General features: G+C 39.0%; 1 protein-coding gene across 2 annotated transcripts; it reads left to right on the forward strand.

The window, feature by feature from the left end:
* Nucleotides 1-972: 972 nt before the first annotated feature.
* Nucleotides 973-17490, forward strand: MYSM1 (Myb like, SWIRM and MPN domains 1). 2 transcript variants are annotated; one of them, XM_082052353.1, is made up of 20 exons: nucleotides 973-1142; nucleotides 3425-3500; nucleotides 3705-3775; nucleotides 4452-4529; nucleotides 4667-4693; nucleotides 5090-5168; nucleotides 5867-5965; nucleotides 6575-7335; nucleotides 8549-8679; nucleotides 9852-9955; nucleotides 10913-10990; nucleotides 12090-12178; nucleotides 12514-12568; nucleotides 12652-12702; nucleotides 13387-13461; nucleotides 13742-13930; nucleotides 14138-14270; nucleotides 16160-16265; nucleotides 16392-16446; nucleotides 17307-17490. In XM_082052353.1, exons 1-20 carry the CDS (start codon nucleotides 1075-1077, stop codon nucleotides 17469-17471), a joined length of 2490 nt encoding a protein of 829 aa, XP_081908479.1. In that variant the 5' UTR covers nucleotides 973-1074; the 3' UTR covers nucleotides 17472-17490. The 2 variants fall into 2 exon arrangements, with proteins under 2 accessions (XP_081908479.1, XP_081908478.1); XM_082052352.1 differs by having other exon boundaries at nucleotides 975-1142; nucleotides 16389-16446.
* The last annotated feature ends 3016 nt before the right edge of the window (nucleotides 17491-20506 follow it).

The following is a 20506-nucleotide window of genomic DNA, read 5'->3' on the forward strand; positions in this document are numbered from 1 at the left end:
CAGCTTGATACTGTAAAATCGGCAAATTAATGAAGTCTTAAAACCATGTTTTTGGGTTTTAAAAGGAGCATTTCTTTATTCGGTACTGGGGACGGACTGGAGGTGTCCCTCCATAGATCAGCCCTTGACCTATACATGGCTTATATTGACAGAAACACTACAATTGACTGAAAACTGACAAAACCATCACAATTCTTGACAACTATTAAGATATTCCATGCATATTCTAACACAAGCTATCTTTTAAGCAATGCTAAGCAACATTTTGCCAGTTTCTCAGTTACCATTCATGTTTCTCAGTTACTTTTCAATTACCTATTTTAAAATTATGTCATAAATCTATATCAGTTTTAAGAATAAGGTAGCACTACCAAGTACAAAGATTCTATGGCAACAAGGTTTGCTTATACAAAGATTCTATGGTTACAAGGTTAGTTGATCTTTAAAGGTTGCTACCTTAATATTCTCCTAAACTGTGAGTCCTATAATTCCTCAAAATACAGTCCAATAGTTAGAAATACAGGTATCAAGCCTACTGCAATGCAAAGGGCCGGGTGCGCCCCGGGCAGTCCGCAAACCGCCGCTGCCCCAGCGCGCTCCAGCAGCCGCAAGCGAGGAGAAGCGGATCTCCCGGCAGGCTTCTCGCCGCCCTGAGGCACCACACGACACGGCCCGGCCTCCCGTTCCCACCGCCCCCGCCGCACAGCGAGCGGCGCACCCGAAGGAGCAGCCGGCACGGGGCGCGCGGCCTGGGCGGGCTCGGGCCTCCCTCAGCCGCAGCCCGCTCTGCCCCGTCACGCCGGCACTTCCCCCGCAGCTCCCGCGCTCTCCCATCCCCGCCTGACACTCGCCCCTTTCCGTTCCCCTCCCACTCCTGCCCCTCGGCGCCCGGCTCGCCCTCAGCCGCCCCCTGCGCGCCCCGCCTACCCCGGCGCCATCTCTCCGCCTCCGTCCCGGCTTCTCCTCAGGGCGCAGCTTCGCTGAGGGGGCTGCGCACGCGCGGCACCCCGCCCACGCCCCGGTCACCCGCGCGGCGCTGCCGCCTGTTCTCGCGAGGGTAGTGGGGCCGGTGTCATGGCGGAGGAGCCCGAGGTGGACATCGAGGGGGATTCGGCGGCGGTGCCCGGGGAGGCGGCGCCGGGGTGAGTGAGGGGTGGTTGTGTCGCCCCGGGGAGCGCGTCCCTTCCCGCCAGCGGGCGGGGTTTGTGTGGCCGCGGCGGTCGGGGTTTGCGTGAGGGGGTGGCGGGGGCAGCGCGGCCGCTGGCTGAGGGGCTGCCCGGGAAGGGCCGCGCTCCCGCGAGCGCCCGAGGGGAAGGACCTTGGAGTCTCGTGAGGGCCCGTGAACGCGGGGGAGCGCAAATGTGGAGCATTGTCGGGCAAGGACCTGCGAACTGGGCCTGTGGGGTCATTGCGGTGAGGTGAACACGGAGCTGCTGCCACCAGGTCCCCGGCACGGGCACTGGGGGCATTGGTGGCACTGCTGGGAGGCTCCTTTCAAATGCGCAGACAGAAGGTGCTGTCCTGAATAACGGGAGCTGTTGACACGCTTGAGGACAGAGAGGCCTGTAGAGGGATCTGAACTAATTGGAGAGCTGGGCGATCACTAACCACATGAAGGTCAACAAGAGCAAGTGCTGGATTTTGCATCTGGGACACGGCAACCTTGGCTGTACATACAGACTAAGGGATGAGATACTGGAGAGTAGCTCCATAGAGAAGGATCTGGGGGTCCTGATCAACAGCAAGTTGAACATGAGCCAACAGTGTCCCTGGCAGCTAAGAGGGACCTGTGTCCTGGGTGCATCCAGCACAGCATGGCCAGCTGGGCAGGGAGGGGATTGTTCCGCTCTGCTCTGCACTGGTGCGGCCTCACCTGGAGCACTGTGTGCAGGGCTGGGGACACAGGATAAAAAATATATAAAGCCATTGGAGAATGTCCAGAAGAGGCTATGAAGTTGATGAAGTGTTTGGAGAGGAAGCCGTATCAGGAACGGCTAAAGTCACTGTGTTTGTTCAGCTTAGAGAAGAGGAGACTTGAGACCTCATGGTGGCTACAGCTTTCTCACAAGGGGAGCAGGAAGGGTAGATGCTGAACTCCTCTTTAGTTACCAGTGACAGAACCTGAGGGAATGGCAGGAAGGTGTGCCAGTGGAGGTATAGGTTGGATATTAGGAAAAGGTTCTTCACCCAGAGGGTGCTGCACACTGGAACAGGCTCCCCAGGGAGGTGTCACTGCCCCAAGCCTGATAGTGTTCAAGAAGAGACTAGACAGTGTCCTCAGACACATGGTGTGAACTGTGGGGTTTTTCTATGCAGGGACAGGACTTGAACTCAATGATCCTTGTGGGTCTCTTCCAACTCAGAACATTCTATGGTTCCCTGGGTGGTGAAGTTGCAGAGGCAGATGGGTTCAGAAAGTTGAACTTAGGGGGGTTCAGAAAACTAATTGAACAAATTAATGGGTAAGGGATCTGTAAATAGATACTGAACTGAATTGGGAGTGATTCTAACTCTACAAATGGAGCAATCGCAGGTGCTGGGAGAGTGTGAGGGGATTGTACCAGAGGCTGTGGCTGGGCTCACGTGATGTCCTGGGTGTCACCTGCTGCCACAAGTGGAGACAGAACAGTGGGCAAAGGGAACTGATGATCTGACCCATTTCTTGACCCACTCCAAAAGCAGCAGGAGCTGTAATGGTTTCTGCTGTACTTGGGGATTTATCCTTACCTATTAAAAGATGTTTGAACTACTGGCACAAAGCGGTTCAGAATAGGAGGTGAATTTAATTCGGTAGCATTGCAGTGAATATAGTGCTAATTAGTCTTTTCTAAGTCTGAATGTTCTGGAAGCAAAGATTTTTGAAAAGAAGTAATTACATGAAATACTAAGGAGATTTTATGCTGCATTAAAACAGAAGAAAGTTGATCAATGGTGTTAATCAGTGATGGATTTCTAAAAGTAATAAGTGGTTATTTACAGAAAAGATCAAGCATAGTCTGGATGGAGTCCATAAGAGCACTAACACTTTTAATATTAACAGTAGAGTTCTTTATTTGACTGTAAAATTGTGGCTTCTTTCATCCGTGTGTATTTTATATGGTCCCTCCTGCTTTCAGTTGCTCTGGATGAGAATTTTTACTGTTTAGGGTTTTACTGGTTTGTCAGGCAGTCTGCAGTGAGGTAGGTGAGGACTTGCTATTGATATTACTAAGAAAGGTGACTTACTGAGGTGGATTTATACAACGTGTAATGGAATATTATAAGAAAGTAATATAGTCTGCAATATAGGATTTTAGTTTAGTATCCAATTTTGTCATCTTCTGTTACATTTTTTGTTATTTACTACACCGTTAATTATTTATAACACCCTTCATTTTGTCGGAATATGTTTGTGGTGTTTTGAACACTGGTTTTTTTTTTTCAGAGATCATGAAAACACAGCTTCAAGCTTGCTGCATGATCACTATCTTGATTCATCTTGGAGAACTGATAACTGTCTCGTAAGTATTTTTTAAATGAACGGTACTTCTAACAGGGTTATCAGAACTTCTGTTTTCCCCACTCTCTTCCCTCCATGCATGTGCTCTTTTCAGTTTTAACAGTGGTTTTTATTTACTTTTAGAAATTATTATATATTGATACTTGATTCTTAAGTAACAGCGTGATAGAATTCAAATATTAAAACATATTCGTATTGTTTGCAGCCATGGACGCTGGACAGCAGCATTAGTGAAGAAAACAGGGCTGTCATTGAGAAAATGTTGCTAGAAGAAGAGTATCCTTTTGCTGATTTGCTTGTATGTTTTCCTGTGTAACAATAGAAACCTTCCAGTTTCCAGAGGAACTGGACAAATCTTTTCTTGTTAAGATGACTGAAGCACTGTCATCTTGTAGGTAGGTTGCAGAAGTCAGGTAGAACACCTGAATTAATCATCTAGCTACCTGCAACTTCCTGTGGTGCTTCTGATTTTTCAGGAAATGACTCCAAAACTTGTTGAATTGAAGCTGATACTGTCACCAAAAATAGCAATAGTGTCACCCCACTTCAGCTGCTTTTTCATTGCCACCCCCAGCGTTGTGCTGATGCAGCCGTTTGTATGGTGTCATAGCGAACCTGATTGAACAGCTGATCTGGTTGTTAGTTTGTTTGTTTGTTTTTTCTGAATTGTTCTTCACTTGGACTGGTTTACTGTCTGATTTTTGTCTGGCTACATTCATACTTCTGCCAAGATGCGAGACAAAAACAGGAAGGAACAGCTGAAGTCAAATGTCACTTCCTTATGCATTAAGCTCAGAGGAGTGTGTGAAATTGTATTTCATTTTTGAAAGCAGTGCCCTACTTGTTTCTACAGCTGAATAATTATGAACCAGTGTAATTTATATGATTATTAGAATTCTTACATGTACAAATATTTCTGATGCTTCAACAACTTGCTTAGCAAGTATTTCAGATATTATTTATCAAATAAATCACTTTCTGAAAAAATATGGTTCAATCAAAAGGAAGCAGAGAAAAGATCTTTGAAAAGGTAAGCTATATTCTGGAAAAAAAATTCTGTTAGATGAGAAGAAATGAAAAGTCCTTCCAAAATAAGGTTTATTTGCTGAGATATGCAACAGCATCACAATTATTAATTTTTATTTTCACTTTGTTTTTTATTTGCAGCCCACATAAGAAAACTGGAAGAGTCATGTACGTACATTTTAATGATTCAGTTGCATTTTTTATTGTTCTGTGTACTAATAGGCCTGTAGTAAACTAGTTTGCTTTTTTTTGTAGCATGGTGGGGAAAAAAAACTGTTAATTCTAGTTGGCTTTCATGCCTGAACTTTTCTGTTTCCTCCTTTTATGTATTTCTGTACCATTTGTTACTCATGAATGCTGTGTTGCCTTGAACCTTTATTGGTGATGGAGAAGCTGACATGATTCTCAATATTTTATTTATCAGCTACATTCATGTTTTAAGCAATACCTTGAGTTTTACAGAAGATGGGGAGCAGTCCTTCTGTTAGAAGTTGCCTTCAGTTACTAGGATTTGAGAATATATATTTTTAAGAAAGCACTAAATTCTGTTTCCTATTTTCCCAGGGTGCGATCACCTACAAAATCAGGTAGCTACTCATTAAAGTGGACATCAGAAGAAAAAGAGCTGTTTGAACAAGGACTGGTAAACTTGTTTATATATGTCACGTTTTGAATAGAAGTCATTAGTTTGTCTTAAATAACAAAATAACAGTAAATACAAATAAGCATGGTATATTTATCTGCTTCTGCTTTTGTACTTCTAATGTGTTAAAAAATAATGTGCAATGATAAATCAGATTTATGTTGATAGATCCCCCAAAAGGCTTTGATTAGTGGATTTTGTTCATGTGAGGCTGATGACAATTGGAGATCACAAAATATCAAATATGCAGCTTTATGAATGGTACAATCATAATGCTGTGGTTAGCGACAAGAAATATAGTGTGTGCTTTAGACAAGTCAGCTAATAAAGTGAAATCCTATAACTACTTTTGCAAGGTCTTTAGAGATTATATGTTTATATAGTGCTGAATGTAGCGGAGGCTGCTTTGCCAAATACAAATTCATTTCAGCAGAATTCCTGGGGTTAGTAAGCAGCATCATTTACAGTGTGCCAGAATTGGGTGAAAAACCTCTAGTTTAGAATAGCAATAACTTAGTGTTGGATGCAATTTTCTTCTCGTTAGAATGCGAGTAGTGAGGATCTTTACCATGTGCTTGCTGTACTGTTTGTGCATTTGTAGCAAATGAATTTTTAAACTTCTTTGGATAGTAAAGTGCAATGCTTGGAATGTTAGAGTCAGAGTAACTTAAAAGTGCTTTGTGGTGAAATTTGTGCAGGTGAAATTTGGTCGCCGGTGGACAAAAATTGCCAAGTTGATGGGAAGTCGTACTGTTCTACAAGTAAAGAGTTATGCTCGGCAGTATTTTAAGAACAAGGTAAACAGGGTATCTCTGTATGTAGCAAAAAGGCTGGTTGACAAGGGTGCTGTTGTACAAATAACTTGGTTTTTTATCTGTCTTTTCAGAGTACTGCCGTTAAAGTACATACTCTATTCATTCCCATATACAGAAAAGTGGGCTATACTTATTTGCAGATTTAAATATGAAGTCAGACCTGGTTTCAAATTCCTGGTATGACTTCAGTGTGTTTACTGCTGATATAACTAAACAATAAATGTAGTATAACTAGTTTCTTATACTATTGGTTGTTAGTCTGGAAATAATTAGATTCCACTATATAGCTGTTTTGGCTGTGTTGTAGTTTTAGCTTTAGCTTCATTTGAGACTTCAGGGGCATTTAAGAAGAAATTACTATGGTCTTGTGTTTTTTGAATGGAAATATATGTAAATTTACACTTGGGCTAAAAGTATACCTATGATGCTGTGTAAAAGTCAATTGCAATGGATTAAAATGTATTGAAAAGGTAAGATGAGGGAGAAACACTTCAGAAAGTCAGAACTATTTTGCTTGAACAGCAGACAATTTGGGAGGCAGAAGGAATTGTTTTGGTTTTCCCTTCTAAAATTATTTTATATTTTCCTAAGGCAAAAAATGGTGATTCTGAAAAAGAAGAGCAAAGTCAGTGCGGTAGCAGTCTTCCTGTTGAAGATGGGATGCAGGTAGAAGCATGGTCATCTGGAAACTTGAGAGGCCGTGCAGACCCCAATCTGAATGCAGTGAAAATTGAAAAGCTGTCAGATGATGAAGAAGTGGACATAACTGATGACATGGATGAACTGTTTTCTTCTACCTTCCAGCAAGAAACTGGAAAATCTGAGTTATCTGTTGTTTCAAAAAGTCCAGTTGAAGAAATGAAAGGAATGGAATGTTTTTTTTCATCTGTTGGACGCGGTTCCGCATTTTTTTTACCTAAAGAAAATCCTCAACATATCAAGCAAGATCCAGTAGATGCGTTAGTATTTCCAGGTCTTGCAGCAACATGCTCTCAGCACCTGAACAGTGATAAATCTGTGAAATTGGATTTTCAGCAGCACAATAATTTTCTTGAGAAAGCCAAACAAGGCGGACTAGTAACATCTGGTGGTACTAGACAAGTAACTGATCAGGAGCTTAACGAGGAGCAGAGAGAGCTGGCTGATAATGGATTGCTCTTTCCTTCTCCCTGCCAAGTGGATGACGATCATCAAGAAGTTGAGGAGCTTAAGCCACCTGAGCAAGAAGTGGAGGTTGACAGAAGCATCATTCTGGAAGAAGAAAAGCAAGCTATTCCTGAATTTTTTGAAGGGCGCCAGGCCAAAACACCAGAGCGTTATTTGAAAATTAGGAATTATATTTTGGATCAATGGTAAGATGCATTAATTTCACTTACTGAAATAAGCAATTAAGATGATTTGTGTCCTACTTTGTTGTATAATAGTTAAAACACACTTTTACTAATAGCTCACTTCTAAAAAGAGTAAAATAAATTTTATGGTAGTGTTTTAAAGATTGCCAGTGAACAGCACTCATTATTAATGCTGCTTTTGCATCTTTCCAGTTTGTCTTTTTTCTTACATTCTGGAAGCTAAGCAGTGAAAATACTTTGAAGCACTATCAAAATGTGTGTTCCATATCAGAACAATCTGTATCTATTTTGGCTATGCTATTTTCTTCCAATTTTTGTCATCCTGTATGTAAGAATGCATATATGATTTTAATAAATGTTTCCTCAGAGTAACTGATGAAATTAATTCTGGAATGAGGTCTGTAGCGTTGTAGTACTACCTTTACAGGACAGCTAGAAGAAATAGTCTGTGCTAGAACAGATAGTTTTGACCAAAAAAAAATACTTCCAATGAGGAATCCATTTGCAGTAGTGCTCAGACACTTGGATATTTTATATTCCGTCTCCAAATAATCAGTTTAAGGACTCTTAGTGATTTGTGGTAGCAGGCTCAATATACAGTTTTTTCTGCTCACAGTTCTGTTTTGTGTGCTCACTCTGGTTTACTTGCTTTTCTGTAGAAAGAATTGCCAAGTTAACTCTGTTCTCATTTAGTTGTCTTATGTATTGACAGTTTACTCTGCTTGCAGAGAAACTCTCAAATTCCAGACCAGAGATGTGTTGAACTGAAACGATTCAGTATCAGTTTAAAAGCAAGTGATAAGTGCATAGAGAGTGAAAATGAGTTTGTTTATTACACCAAGGAAGCCTGTGATTATATGAACTATTTAGTCTAATGTGATGCAGATGTTCTTATATCAATTTAACAATATTGTAGTACTTCTGAGTAAGTCATTACTTCCTGGCACCAGTTGTGTTGAAGAGTTTAATGCATAGACATAAGTTTCACTCTGCACAAGTATGCATGTGTATAAATAGCAAAACATAATCAATAATAAGGCAAATCATGTGTTTTGTGAAATTCATATTTTTGGTGTGATAGCTCTTGCATAGTGGTGGGTAGTGTGTGCGTCGTGGAGAGAAAAGAGCACTTAACCTCTCTTTAAGTCACACAATTCCCTCCTCCGCCTGTGATTTGTTTTACTATTTGACAATGTGCTGTACTTTATTTTAGGGAGAAATGTAAACCCAAATACCTGAATAAGACTTCGGTACGTCCAGGCCTGAAGAACTGTGGCGATGTTAACTGCATTGGACGGATCCACACGTACTTGGAATTAATAGGAGCAATCAACTTTGGCTGTGGTAAAGATATTTTTGTTGGAATCGGTTCAGAACTTAAATTCCAATCAGCTCTTGCTGAACACATCTGTTGTTGATTGTTAGCTTTTTTTAATTAAAATTAGTATTTTCATCTACAGGGTAAACAGTAAGGTTAGTAGATGTGTCTTGAAAAGGAAAGTCATAACTTCACTTCATTGAAGCATGGATGACCGCACTTAAACAGAATCAAGCATCCATGTGGATAATCTTCCAACTTCTCTGGACATTCAATGTCTTAAATAGTAATTGTTGTTATATTTAAGTTCTGCAAAAGAGAATCTTTGGACTGTAGTTAGTGTGGTCATGTTCCAACCTGAATATGGCCGTAGGCTATTTTGACACTAAAGTTGAAGTCAGTGTAGGGCGTACGGCTCAAGCAGAAGGATACATGTTAATCCTTACTAGGGAGAACCTTCTCAGCAGATTGTCTCTCATGACCTTGGAAAACCTAGAGGAGTTTGTAACCTGCTTACAAGATTATGGATTTTTTTGTTTTACTCAAAAGACCTTTCCCCCCCTTATGTTTACTGCACACCAACTGGTAGAGTGTATTTTTCTTTTTTTGTGCTTTTCTGTGTGTCTAGTATTGGATTTTTTTTTCATGATACCTGTTGTTTCTGAAATTCTGCCCTCCCTCCATGTAAGACAGAATTCAAGTTGTTTCTTTTCCTATTCTGAATTATAACTATTTCCCAAATAATAATAATAAAAACGTATCTTCATCCTCAGGACTAGTTTTTACAAGATTCAAATGTTAAACTTGAGTGACATGTTAAAAGTATATATGCATCTATAAGTCAATGTTGGTGTAGAGTCCCTAGATTGATTTTTGGTCCAAAGCTGAATGGCAGTCACCTAGGAGAGAATGAATAGCCTGCAAATACTTTTAGTCCAAAGTAGAGGTTATTAGAAATAAATTAACAAGAAGGAAGGAGGTTTTCCTGTCTTAAAACTGCTGTGGTAGTGGGAGAGGGCTATGTAATAGTAATATTGCCACTAAGAGATGTCTTTTCTGTTTAGGGATTATTTTTGTTGCTTCTGTATTTATGGCATTTGTTGTTACCATTTATCTATGTCGTTCTTGGCCCTGTGTCGGAAACAATTGGCTTTGTACTTTACTGAAGTACAGTGTGTATCTTTTCCATATCCTGTAGAACAGGCTGTCTATAACCGCCCCCAGCCTGCTGACAAAGCACGCTCCAGGGAAGGCAAAGACACGGTGGAAGCATACCAGCTCGCTCAGCGCCTGCAGTCCATGGTACGTTTGGGCAAGGGAGGTGGGGGCAACAAATAAAAATTCAGCATGGAGAGGGCTTTTCAATTTTCGTTTTCAAACTAGGGCAGCTCAGGAAATTTCTTCTCGTTTTGTGGGTTCCTTAGAATGCTCTGTAATTCAAGCATCAGTCTGAGTCCAAGTTCTGCAATTTGACAGGTGTCTGCCCTAACTTCTGCTCTCTTGCACATTGTATTTCTGCTCAGATACATAAGTGCAGTTGTTTGTCCTTTCCCTGCAGCCCTAAACTTTCTACCTACCTTTCCCTTCCTTCCTACCTCTCCTTAATTTATTAGCCTGTATTAGCCAGAAAATAGTGGAGTGTGTTGGTAGTGTGTGATTAAGTTGCTTGTATTTGAACTGTTAAGTATGCTAGGTATATGATAGGACTTACTTGAGAGCCTTATGTACACAATTAGTAGTGACTCATTTATTACTACATGAATTGCCAAGGCTTGCCAGATTTAATTTTCATATTCACATTTAGCATTTTTTAAGTACTTAATAGCAAAATAAATCAGTTGATGGAAGGAAAAATAAATCAATCCAACTAAAAAAAATAAATTGAAGGATAAAGAGCTGTAGCATACACTAGATGTAAACATACTGGTTTTATAGCTTTTTGTGTTGTCTGAGCTATAATTCAGAGCTGGATGATAATGCGCTGTTGCTGTCAGAGTGATCCATGGAGCATCAACCAGGTGTTACACTTTATAGCCTTAAAAACTGAAAGCCTCACTGTTGATATTTTATGATAGATTGTGAACTACTTAATTCTGCAGAATTGCAGGGTGTTCTTTCTTTTCTGGAAATATGTCACAGTATTAGTTACATTCACGTGGCAGTAACCTTATGGGCAATGTGCTTATGGCTGATTAAATAAAGTAAATGCAGTTTTTTCAGGAGTATGATCGTTGACTCATATTTATTTGCTCGTTGCAGCGTACAAGAAGACGGCGAGTGCGAGACCCTTGGGGAAACTGGTGTGATGCAAAGGATTTGGAAGGACAGACATTTGAGGTAACCCATCTGTGGTTTAAACTTTCCGTACAGAATTAATTCTTGCTAATTGCTTGCAGCTGGTGTTGCATCAAATCTAGAAGGGAAACAGTTGTGTAATAGGTACTTCACCTCTCTTTGTGGAAGCAACAATTTGAAAATAATGTAGCAGCTGTTACCTCTTGCTGCTGCTAAATAGGGTGGTACTTGGTGTTGACAAAGGTGTTCATGTGTGAGCACGGATGGCCCTACACTGTTTTATGCCTGCAAAGCTCTTTGCCTTGTCTTGTAGGAGATTTCATGCCCCTTTGTTTTCATTTAGCTGCCTTACTAATGCTAACAGGAGGGGACAGGAGCAAAAGATTTTAATTTTTTTCTTTCCATCCTCTTGGGTTTTTGCACTTATAAGGCAGGTGATATGAGTTCCTAATATTAATTTTACTACCAGCAATATCCCCAGAAATAGTGTAGTTTATGAAGTGCTTAGAAAAATTCTTACAAGTTTAAATATTTTGTAGAACACTTGGAAATATAATGTCTGCTTGAGCATGTCCTTCTCTCCACAAAAAGTGAGGAACCGTAAACATCCTATTTTTCTTGTACAGAAAACCTCTTAAATTTGAAGCCTTCAGTAATAAATATCTGTAACTTCCATGGTGTTATAATGCCATTTCAGTAAATTTGGTTAATAATTCTAACATTTTCTGCAAAATACAGACTTGGCTTGAAATTGAGTTTGAAAACACTCATCCCTAAAGAGAGGGGTCATGATAAATTCTGGACACTGATTGTAATGGCAGATGTTCCCCGTAGTTATAACTAACATGTGCATTTATGCACGGTTTGTGATATGGGCTGTGATTTTACTGCATTTGATTGATTTGGGGAATGTAATATTTCTCTCATCAGTCATATTGTGGACCAGACCTTTGGTCGTTACTTTCACACTGCGTGGTTGAGCTACAGCTGTCGCCCTCTACCCTGAGTCGTCTTGTAACACACAAAAATTCATAGTATATCAAGAGGATACTGATGTACAGAATTTATTCTGAGCTGATTTTGGAAGCACTACTCAAAGAGCACTTAATAACCTTTATTTTTTTTTTTTTCTTTTTTTAAGCATCTGTCTGCTGAAGAACTAGCAAGAAGAAGAGAAGAAGAAAAACTGAAACCTCTAAAATCTGCTAAAGGTTCAAGACAAATAAAAAGGTATTACATCATATAACATAGATCATGTTCATCATGTACAAACATAGATCTAGAAATTAAACAAATGTCTTGGGTACTGTTGGGCTGGAATGGTGGAAATCTGTAATATGTATTATGGTCTGAAACAACACGTTTGTAATTCATGGGTTTTGTACTGAAAGTCACAAGTGTGGGTGGTGAAGTTTCTGTGTTGGGTGGAAGTCATCCCAGTGTGGGATTAGAAAATCCAGGAAAGGGAAACAAGGTTATTTCTCCTCTGCCAAGGACACAATGTGAAACTTGGAAAGTTTCCTGACTGTCCTACACCTTCAGAGAAATTTTCTTTCATTTTATAGTTCCTTTGATCCCTTTCAGCTGATACCATGCTGTTTATTCACTGAAGAAAAACAGGTATGTACCTATCAGTGAATCATCAAGAATACTTCATTACTTGTGCTACTTTTTTATAGTCATTATTGCATTTATCATTTCAGGAACCTTTTCAGGTGAAAGTGTCTTCTGAAGCACTTTTAATAATGGATTTGGTGAGAACTAAGTTTTATATTTCAAAAAGCTATCTTGTATATATTGTGTTGGGTTTTTTAATGAGCAATATAAGATTGAGAAATACAGTACTTCATTCCTCCTACAAGTGAGAATCTGGTATTCAATAAAAGCCATTAAGATTAATGTTTTTTTTATATTGTTAATTTTTCTAGAAGGTAAATGATTGTGCACTAATAAGACTGTTACTACTTACTACTCTCCATCATACTTTAAATATAATTTGCTTAAAGCTACCTTCTAAGATAGACTGCCATTTTGAAACATTGGGGGCTGCTTTTCTGCTAGACTGGAAATTGATTTAGTGTTTATAAAGCAATGTGTGTGGCTTTTTTAATAACAACAGGTTGTACCAAAACTTGTGTGGTTGTTGAACACTGCACAGCATTGCACAGGCTTCAGTTTTTGAAGCTGCGATTGCGTCATGTATGGAAGCATTATACAAATGTGCTATATACCAGTGTGTATGTCGGAAGCAAACATAATATTTTCCGTTCGCTTTAAATTGAAATTTGAGAGTCCTTAGCTTCCTAAGTTTTCCTTCTAAATGTCATTGAGAAATTACTGACTTGTAGCTGTGAAGCCAATGTATTCTGTCGTGTGCGGATCAAAACTCAGAGAAATTATACAACTTGGACTTTAATAATTGTTTAATATCATTTTAGCATTCTCATGTGTCTATGGCAGAAGTAATAGGCCTGCTAGGTGGAAGATACTCTGAAGCTGATAAAATCATAGAAGTAAGTGTTTGTCTTTTTACATTTTCTGTAAAAGGTTAAAACTGTTAGGATAATAGATATAATTTGAATAGATGTAAGTATTATTTCTGAAGGGCAACTAATTAAACATAGTAAAGTTGAAGTTAATTACTGTAGCCTTGAAGTGTGAGAGTTACGCTCAAGTGTTGGCCTGTCAGCTCTATAGTGAGGAAGGTCTGATATATGACTCTTCAAATTCTTTAAATTGTATTTAACTGATGGAGATTTCTTGCATTTATCCATCTGGAGGCTTTCTTAACAGGTTTGTGCAGCAGAGCCGTGCAACAGCCTCAGCACAGGCCTGCAGTGTGAGATGGATCCGGTGTCCCAAACGCAGGCCTCGGAGGCGCTGGCTGCCAGAGGGTACAGCGTTCTGGGCTGGTACCATTCCCACCCGGCCTTCGACCCCAACCCCTCCATACGAGATATTGACACTCAAGCTAAATACCAGGTACTTGCTGGGCTGTACCTTGAAAATAAATAAATAGCAACCCCCACCCCCTAACCCTAATACCTCCCTTGTATTTACAATGTTAATACACATGACTGCTCTAATGCATCTTAAATCATTCATAAATTGACTTAAATTCTATGCTGTTGTGAAAAAGGTTGTATTCCTTGTATGTGCTTTTTTTGTGCGTTTTTTTTGTTTTTTTAGAGTTATTTCTCCAGGGGCGGTGCCATGTTCATTGGAATGATTATAAGTCCTTACAACCGAAATAATCCTCTTCCATACTCTCAGATTACATGTCTGGTAATTAGTGATGAGCTCAGTTCTGATGGTTCCTACCGTAAGTACTGATATTTTATCCATTGTCTTAATTTTTCTTTTGAATACTAAGGGGAAAAATGTTGTCTGTTCTTGAACTTGAGAAATAGGTATTTATATATTTATGTTGGTAACTTGTGCTGTACAGAACCAGGAATTTCACTTAAAGAGTAGCCCTGCAAGTAATTCTTGCTGTTATGACAAGAATATAGAGGTATAAATAGGCAGAAAATTAGTTTTCTGCATTAGTATTTCCCACAATCCATAAAGGTTTGGGACAATGGTCACTGTTATTTACATACAGTATCCATATGAATAACTGAGAAACTGCTTCACAGGTATTACTTATATTTTGCTGCCTTACAAAATTCTGAACAGATCCTCTGATCGAGGAGATAAAAGTGTAATAGCAAAGAATTGCCTGCTTTAGGAGCCAAAAATGCTGATTTGAGTGAACCTGAGTGTTCAGAAGGTCAAAAGATCAGCCTTGCCAGCTGTCCAGGAAAAGACAAGATACGGAAGCTGAAATGCTGTGCTGGCCAGAATCCCAGCCGAAGAGATCAAATTAAAAATGTCATTGCCATTTCATGAAAACGGGATGTTTTCCTTTTTTGAATAGTTAGGAAGATGTTATATAAAATTTATGATCAGGTCTTCTGCTCATTGCCTGACATTAATTTGAGGACAATTCCACGATAACCGTACCTGGTTATGGTAGCTGCCTCTTCTCTCTTCTCCTGCCTCCCCATGTTGTTTAAGTCCTGATTTTTGCATCCAAACTCCGAGGTTTCCATTTTCCTTGGCAAGGCACTAGTAGTGGCCGTGTGAGCCAACAGCTCCCCATCTGGGCAGTAATTCCTGTTTACCACACTGATCGTACCCTCATTTTATCCTTATTTCCCATTGTGGTGGGGAGTTAAAATCATTCTAAACTTTCTGCCCTTAGAAATAGACATTTTATGGTTGCATAATTTTTTTTTTTTGTCTGAGGTGACTTAATATTTATCTCCTGAAAGCAGCTTTTTACAAAATAGTATCTTATCCTGCTCTTTGGAAAAGCTGTAGTGTGGCAGTAGTACCATAGTACTGCGCAAATGGACGGAGCTTCGTATTTCATATGATCCATAAATATTTCTGTAGATTAATTCTTACTCTTGGAATTGCATTCTGCACTGAACACTTCAGATTTGAGATGCGTTCAAATAGTAAATTGTATTTATTGCTTTCTTTTCACTTTGAGGTCTAGTAGGAAAGCATGTATTTCATCGTATTAAATCCTTATGATCTTGGAAAGGCTTTTTTTTGTTGCTGTTAATGACATACTGAAATTTACAGCCTCTTTCTTTCTCCCTGATTTTTGGTAACTGCATTGTGTTCTGCAAGTAATTCTCTGGTCTTTCTTTAGAATACTTTCTACCTTCCTCTTCCCTCACCTGTGATAAACTAGAAGAATTTCTTCCTTTAGGTGCAAAGTTCCTCTGAAATCTAGAACAATAGTCAGCCATTTCACCAGCCAGTTTGTACATGAAAAACAAAACCTTTTTATTCACTTAATAACCACATGGAGAGACAAGTGGTACTAAGTTATAAAAATACAATTCATTTTGCCGTTTTGCTGTAATGTAGATTTCTGTGTGCTCCCTTGTGGTAGGAGGAATTGGTGAGGGTGGAGCCGGGGGAGAACAGGTTTGTTCCCTCCTCCCAGCAAAATTACATTTGGAATCCAAACTACATCATGCTTCTAGTTCAACCTCCTTAATGTTGGCAAGGAACGGGGCTGCAAGCTGCTGCAGTTGATAATAAATTATGAACAGTTCTGGGAAAGGAAAGGATTGCACCTTAAACTAAAAAAGGAAAAAAAAAGGTTGAGTGAACTAGAAACACTGAATAATCACGTTCCATTGATTACAGGCCTGCCCTACAAATTTGAAGTGCAGCAGATGTTGGAGGAACCTCAGTGGGAATTAGTATTTGAAAAAACGAGATGGATAATTGAAAAATACAGATTCTGCCACAGGTATATGTCTACTTACATTCTAAAGAATAGCCAGTTTCAAATTTTTGCATGTTTGTTATTGCTGTGTCAGTAAAGACGTGTGTCTGCTTCCTACAGCACTGTTCTTTGTTTTTCTCTCAACAGCAGTGTTCCCATGGATAAAATCTTTCACAGAGATTCCGACCTGACTTGTTTGCAGAAAGTAAGTTTTCTTCTTTTAAACTTTTTAAAATTCTAAATGTTTTAAATACAAATCTGTTTCATATCATCAGAAGTCACCTGACGTTACATTTTTACAAATCGGACATGTAAACTAATCACAATAAATGACATCTAATGTGCAGCTTATTTACTTACAAACACAGTGAAAAGAAGGATGTTCATTGAAGAGAGCTGGGGACAACAGTGATGTGCAGATACCAAGTTTTAACCTCAGTTTGGAGAAGAATGAGGCAAATTGTTCATGTCTCCTCTCAGCACGTTGTGCGCTTTCAGTGTGGAGAGCTGCATGTGTTTTGGGAGAAAATTTGAACTTCGAGTCCTTTGTTCCATCAGGAAAGGAGCGCTGTGCTGCGTTTGTCACACCTAAGCGAGAACTTTAATTTTCCAGTCAGTGTAGTAATTGTTATGAAATGGTAAATAATTACAGCTCTAGTAGTAATTGCACAAAGAAGACAGAAAATCTGCCTAAAGCAAAAGATAAACGGAAAATACATACACTATAATTACCCGCATCTATTTTTTTTTCCTCTCCAGTTGACTTCGCTTATAAACAATTTAAATCGAAAATTGAATTGGTGGAATACTCTTGAATTTAGCTATTGTGTAATTAGTTTTAAAGAATTGGTTTTAAATCACCGATGTGTTCCTGTGTGACTGTTCCTGTCTAAAATTTATGTTGTGCAGTTGAATACTTCTGTAGTGTTAATCCTAAATAAATTAAAAAAGAAAATCCCTTTGGAATACTTATCAGCTAGAAAGGGGGGGGTGGGGAATAAAAAGACAAAAAACAACCCTCAGGAAAAATGACAATTTAAAAAAATCTCCTTTTCTTTTGACTAGCTTTTGGAGTGTATGAGGAAGACTTTGGGCAAGGTAACAAACTGCTTCGTTGCTGAAGAGTTCTTGACACAGATAGAAAACTTATTCCTTTCCACATACAAGAGTGAAAAAAAGTGTAATGCTGAAGAAAATGAGAATGAACCTTCAAATGAATTGTCAATGTGATGATGTTAACAAAACAAAATGATGGAGTTTTGATTTTATTTTTTCATTTTCTTCCCCTCCTCCCCATTATGTCAACTCTTTCAGAATGATTATCCAGTCTAGTAGTTACTGTTAGAGAATCCAGTGTCATTGTTACGGTTTAAACATAATTTGAAAAACTCCTAATGTGTGTGACCTGACTACATGCTGAAGCACTTAATACTGTTTGTAAACCATGAGTGCCACAGAACTGATTGATTGACCAACAGTCTGCCATGGGGACAGAGGACAACCTCTCAAGGATACTGTACCTCAGTCTTCCAGGAGAGTTTGTCCGCTCTCAAGTCATTCGGTTTGGGAATTTTCCCTTCCTTGCTCCCTCCAGGTACACACCTAATGCTGAATGAATTTGTTCCTTAATGCTTTAGATATTTTAAGTTTGAATGAATTCACAAAATAGAAACTTAACTAAAATGAAAATATTGTAGCTCACTGATTTCACACTTCCCTGGTATCCAGTCTGAAGTTTTATTCAGTTGTAGTTTAATACATCATCTGATTTTCCGCCCCCGCTCCCTCCCCCTTTTTTCATTTTTCTCTCCCCATTGATCCCTATGGTCAAGTAGCTTTTTGGCCTGTTCTTGGCCATCCTCCTGCTATATTGGGGAGGAAAAGCTGGCAAGTTTTCATGACTTCTCAGTAGCAGTTGTGCTTGTTTCCAGTGGAAATGGTGATTCCTGTCTTGCTACAGGTTGTGATCTTTCTGGTCTTCCATTCTGCAGGGAGATATTATGTTGTTCTGCCAGATCATTGTGATTTGTCCGCTTCTAATTGCTGCTGTTTCCCGTGGAAACAAGAGCTCTCGATTGACGGCAAACTTTGTGCACCAAGCAGAAATCTATTTGTCTTTTTAAAGAAAAAAAAACCCCAAAACACCAATTTCTATATTGAGAGTATTCTCTATAATGTGCAGTTTGAGAAGAAAACATACTAGTTTATATCATTTCTTCAGCTATAATTCCATACAAGTGTATATTCAGATAGCCATAAATTGATCCTGATTGAAAAGTTTCTTGATTGTAACTTGGAAATGTTTCATGAGCTATATCACTGTGAATCTTTACGGAAAAAATGTGCTTTAAGTTTTGCTTTCTAAGTCATGAGGAAATGTGACTTGTGTACAGTTATTACTATTTACACAGAATTACTTTGGGCAGAGTTTCTCAGAGGGGTCTAAAATATATTTGAAAACAAGCAAGACCTTGAGTTTATATCCAGAGAGGTGACTATGGACTCAATTCTTATTTAAAATATATATATACACATGTGTGTGTACATCTCTAGTTCTACATAATATAAATGGCATTTTAAGATTTTATATGTCTGCATTTTTAACTTCAGCTTTTCACTTGTATAAAGAGTTTGAAAAGCTTTAACATTCTAGAGTTGCATCCCAGCGAGGGAACTCCATTACAGGTATTAACTGGACTTTTTTTATCATGTCTCATAAAACGTTGGTCTCTTTCTGTTATGAAGTAGAAGGTGCAGAACCTGATGGTATGAAAACATGAGCTCTGGGTACTCAGAGATTCTGCCAGTGCAGATTCAAGAGCTGAGGGCTTAAAAATATCGGTGAACATTCTCTGCTGTCTTTGACGTGCAGATCTGCTGGTGCACAGCTTTAGGTCCCACTACTGTGTGGAGTTTACAAACTTGGTGTATCCCCCTACATAAGGCATGTTGACTCAGTCTGCATATATTCTAAAATGTCATCTTTGGGATTTCCTAATTAAAAATATTGCATGACTTTCTCTGTTCCTAGTTTAACTAGGTATTCTGGTGCAGTTTCGCATAGGTTACTCTCTAGAAAAATCACACCATATAAACATATGTACTAAAAGTTGTAATTAGTTCTGATTTGTAGGAAGATAATTTTGAACCTCTTGTCTAACAGCAATAGGAAGTAGATAATATTTGTTGTCCACGTATGGTCTGTTCCCAACCATTTGAGGGTAAATGTCAGTATTACCCTACTAGTGGTAATAACGTGCAATGATTAAAAAGAGTTAAAGTAATACATTTATATTAATTGAATTTCACAGTTATGTCACATAAGAAAAGCTTTGAGTAAAACATTTTTTGAAGCTGTTTGTCTCGAGAAGAGCAGAAGGTGCGGCACTAAGCGTTTGATACACATACAAAGACTCCAGGTCTTCTAAGGGTTTATTAGCAGGGTGGTGTGGGAGGAAATATAACGGTGGGTACCATCGTAATCCAGTATGATCACATGATAATGTATGAGAATTGGGAATACCACATGTGTGATGCTAAGTGATCATTTTGTTGGCAGGAGCCATGGTAAGAAAATATCTAACCTACTTTTCATGATTTATTTTGACTGTGTGGTTAATAATATGAGTATGGAAGTTGCATGCTTCTAAGAAGAAGAAAAAAAATCATTTTACTAATTCTACCAGTTCTGTTACCAAACACATATAAGGCATTAAATATTTTTATTGGGAAGCTCTTTTTTTTTTTCCACATAGCTATTCTTTTCACGCTAGTTTTACTTTGTTGTGGACTAATATGCCATTTCTTCAGGTGAGAGCAGCTGTTACACCTTGATGTTGCTCAGGTGATGGGAAATGGTTGAGTAGCAAGTAAAATGGTACAATTTAAACTGGAAGAATCAACAGTTGAAAAAGATTGAGAAATGAACAAACAAAAATACCGCTAAGATGTAACATTGGGCAGATATCCGTTCTTTGTTGGCTGAGTGCAGCTCTGCTATCCCAGCTTTCAGCAGTGCTTCTTCACAGGGATGTGGGGATGCCTTGTGTTCTGGGGAGGGGACTGCACAGATTTATTTATTTTTTTGTAATAAGTAACTTTCCAAGAACAATTCAGTTGAGGAAAACAAATTTTTTTTAAAAAAAAAGCAACCAAAAAAGTTACCACTGTTGCTGTGGATATGAAGTACTTTCTTCCTTTTGCTTGCTTCTTTGATATTCCTGCTTGATGGCAGACAGGAGGCTGCTAATAGAGAGTGTACATGT

The sequence above is a fragment of the Streptopelia decaocto genome, assembly GCF_964273445.1.
Source record: "Streptopelia decaocto genome assembly, chromosome: 5".
NCBI lineage: Eukaryota > Metazoa > Chordata > Aves > Columbiformes > Columbidae > Streptopelia > Streptopelia decaocto.

Excerpts from the sequence above, each read along its gene's own strand:
- MYSM1 (XM_082052352.1), top strand. The coding sequence starts at position 1,075 with ATGGCGGAGGAGCCCGAGGTGGACATCGAGGGGGATTCGGCGGCGGTG. Across the intron at positions 5,966-6,574 it reads GGCAGTATTTTAAGAACAAG|GCAAAAAATGGTGATTCTGA; the intron begins GTAAACAGGGTA and ends TATTTTCCTAAG. Across the intron at positions 16,266-16,388 it reads AAATACAGATTCTGCCACAG|CAGTGTTCCCATGGATAAAA; the intron begins GTATATGTCTAC and ends TTCTCTCAACAG.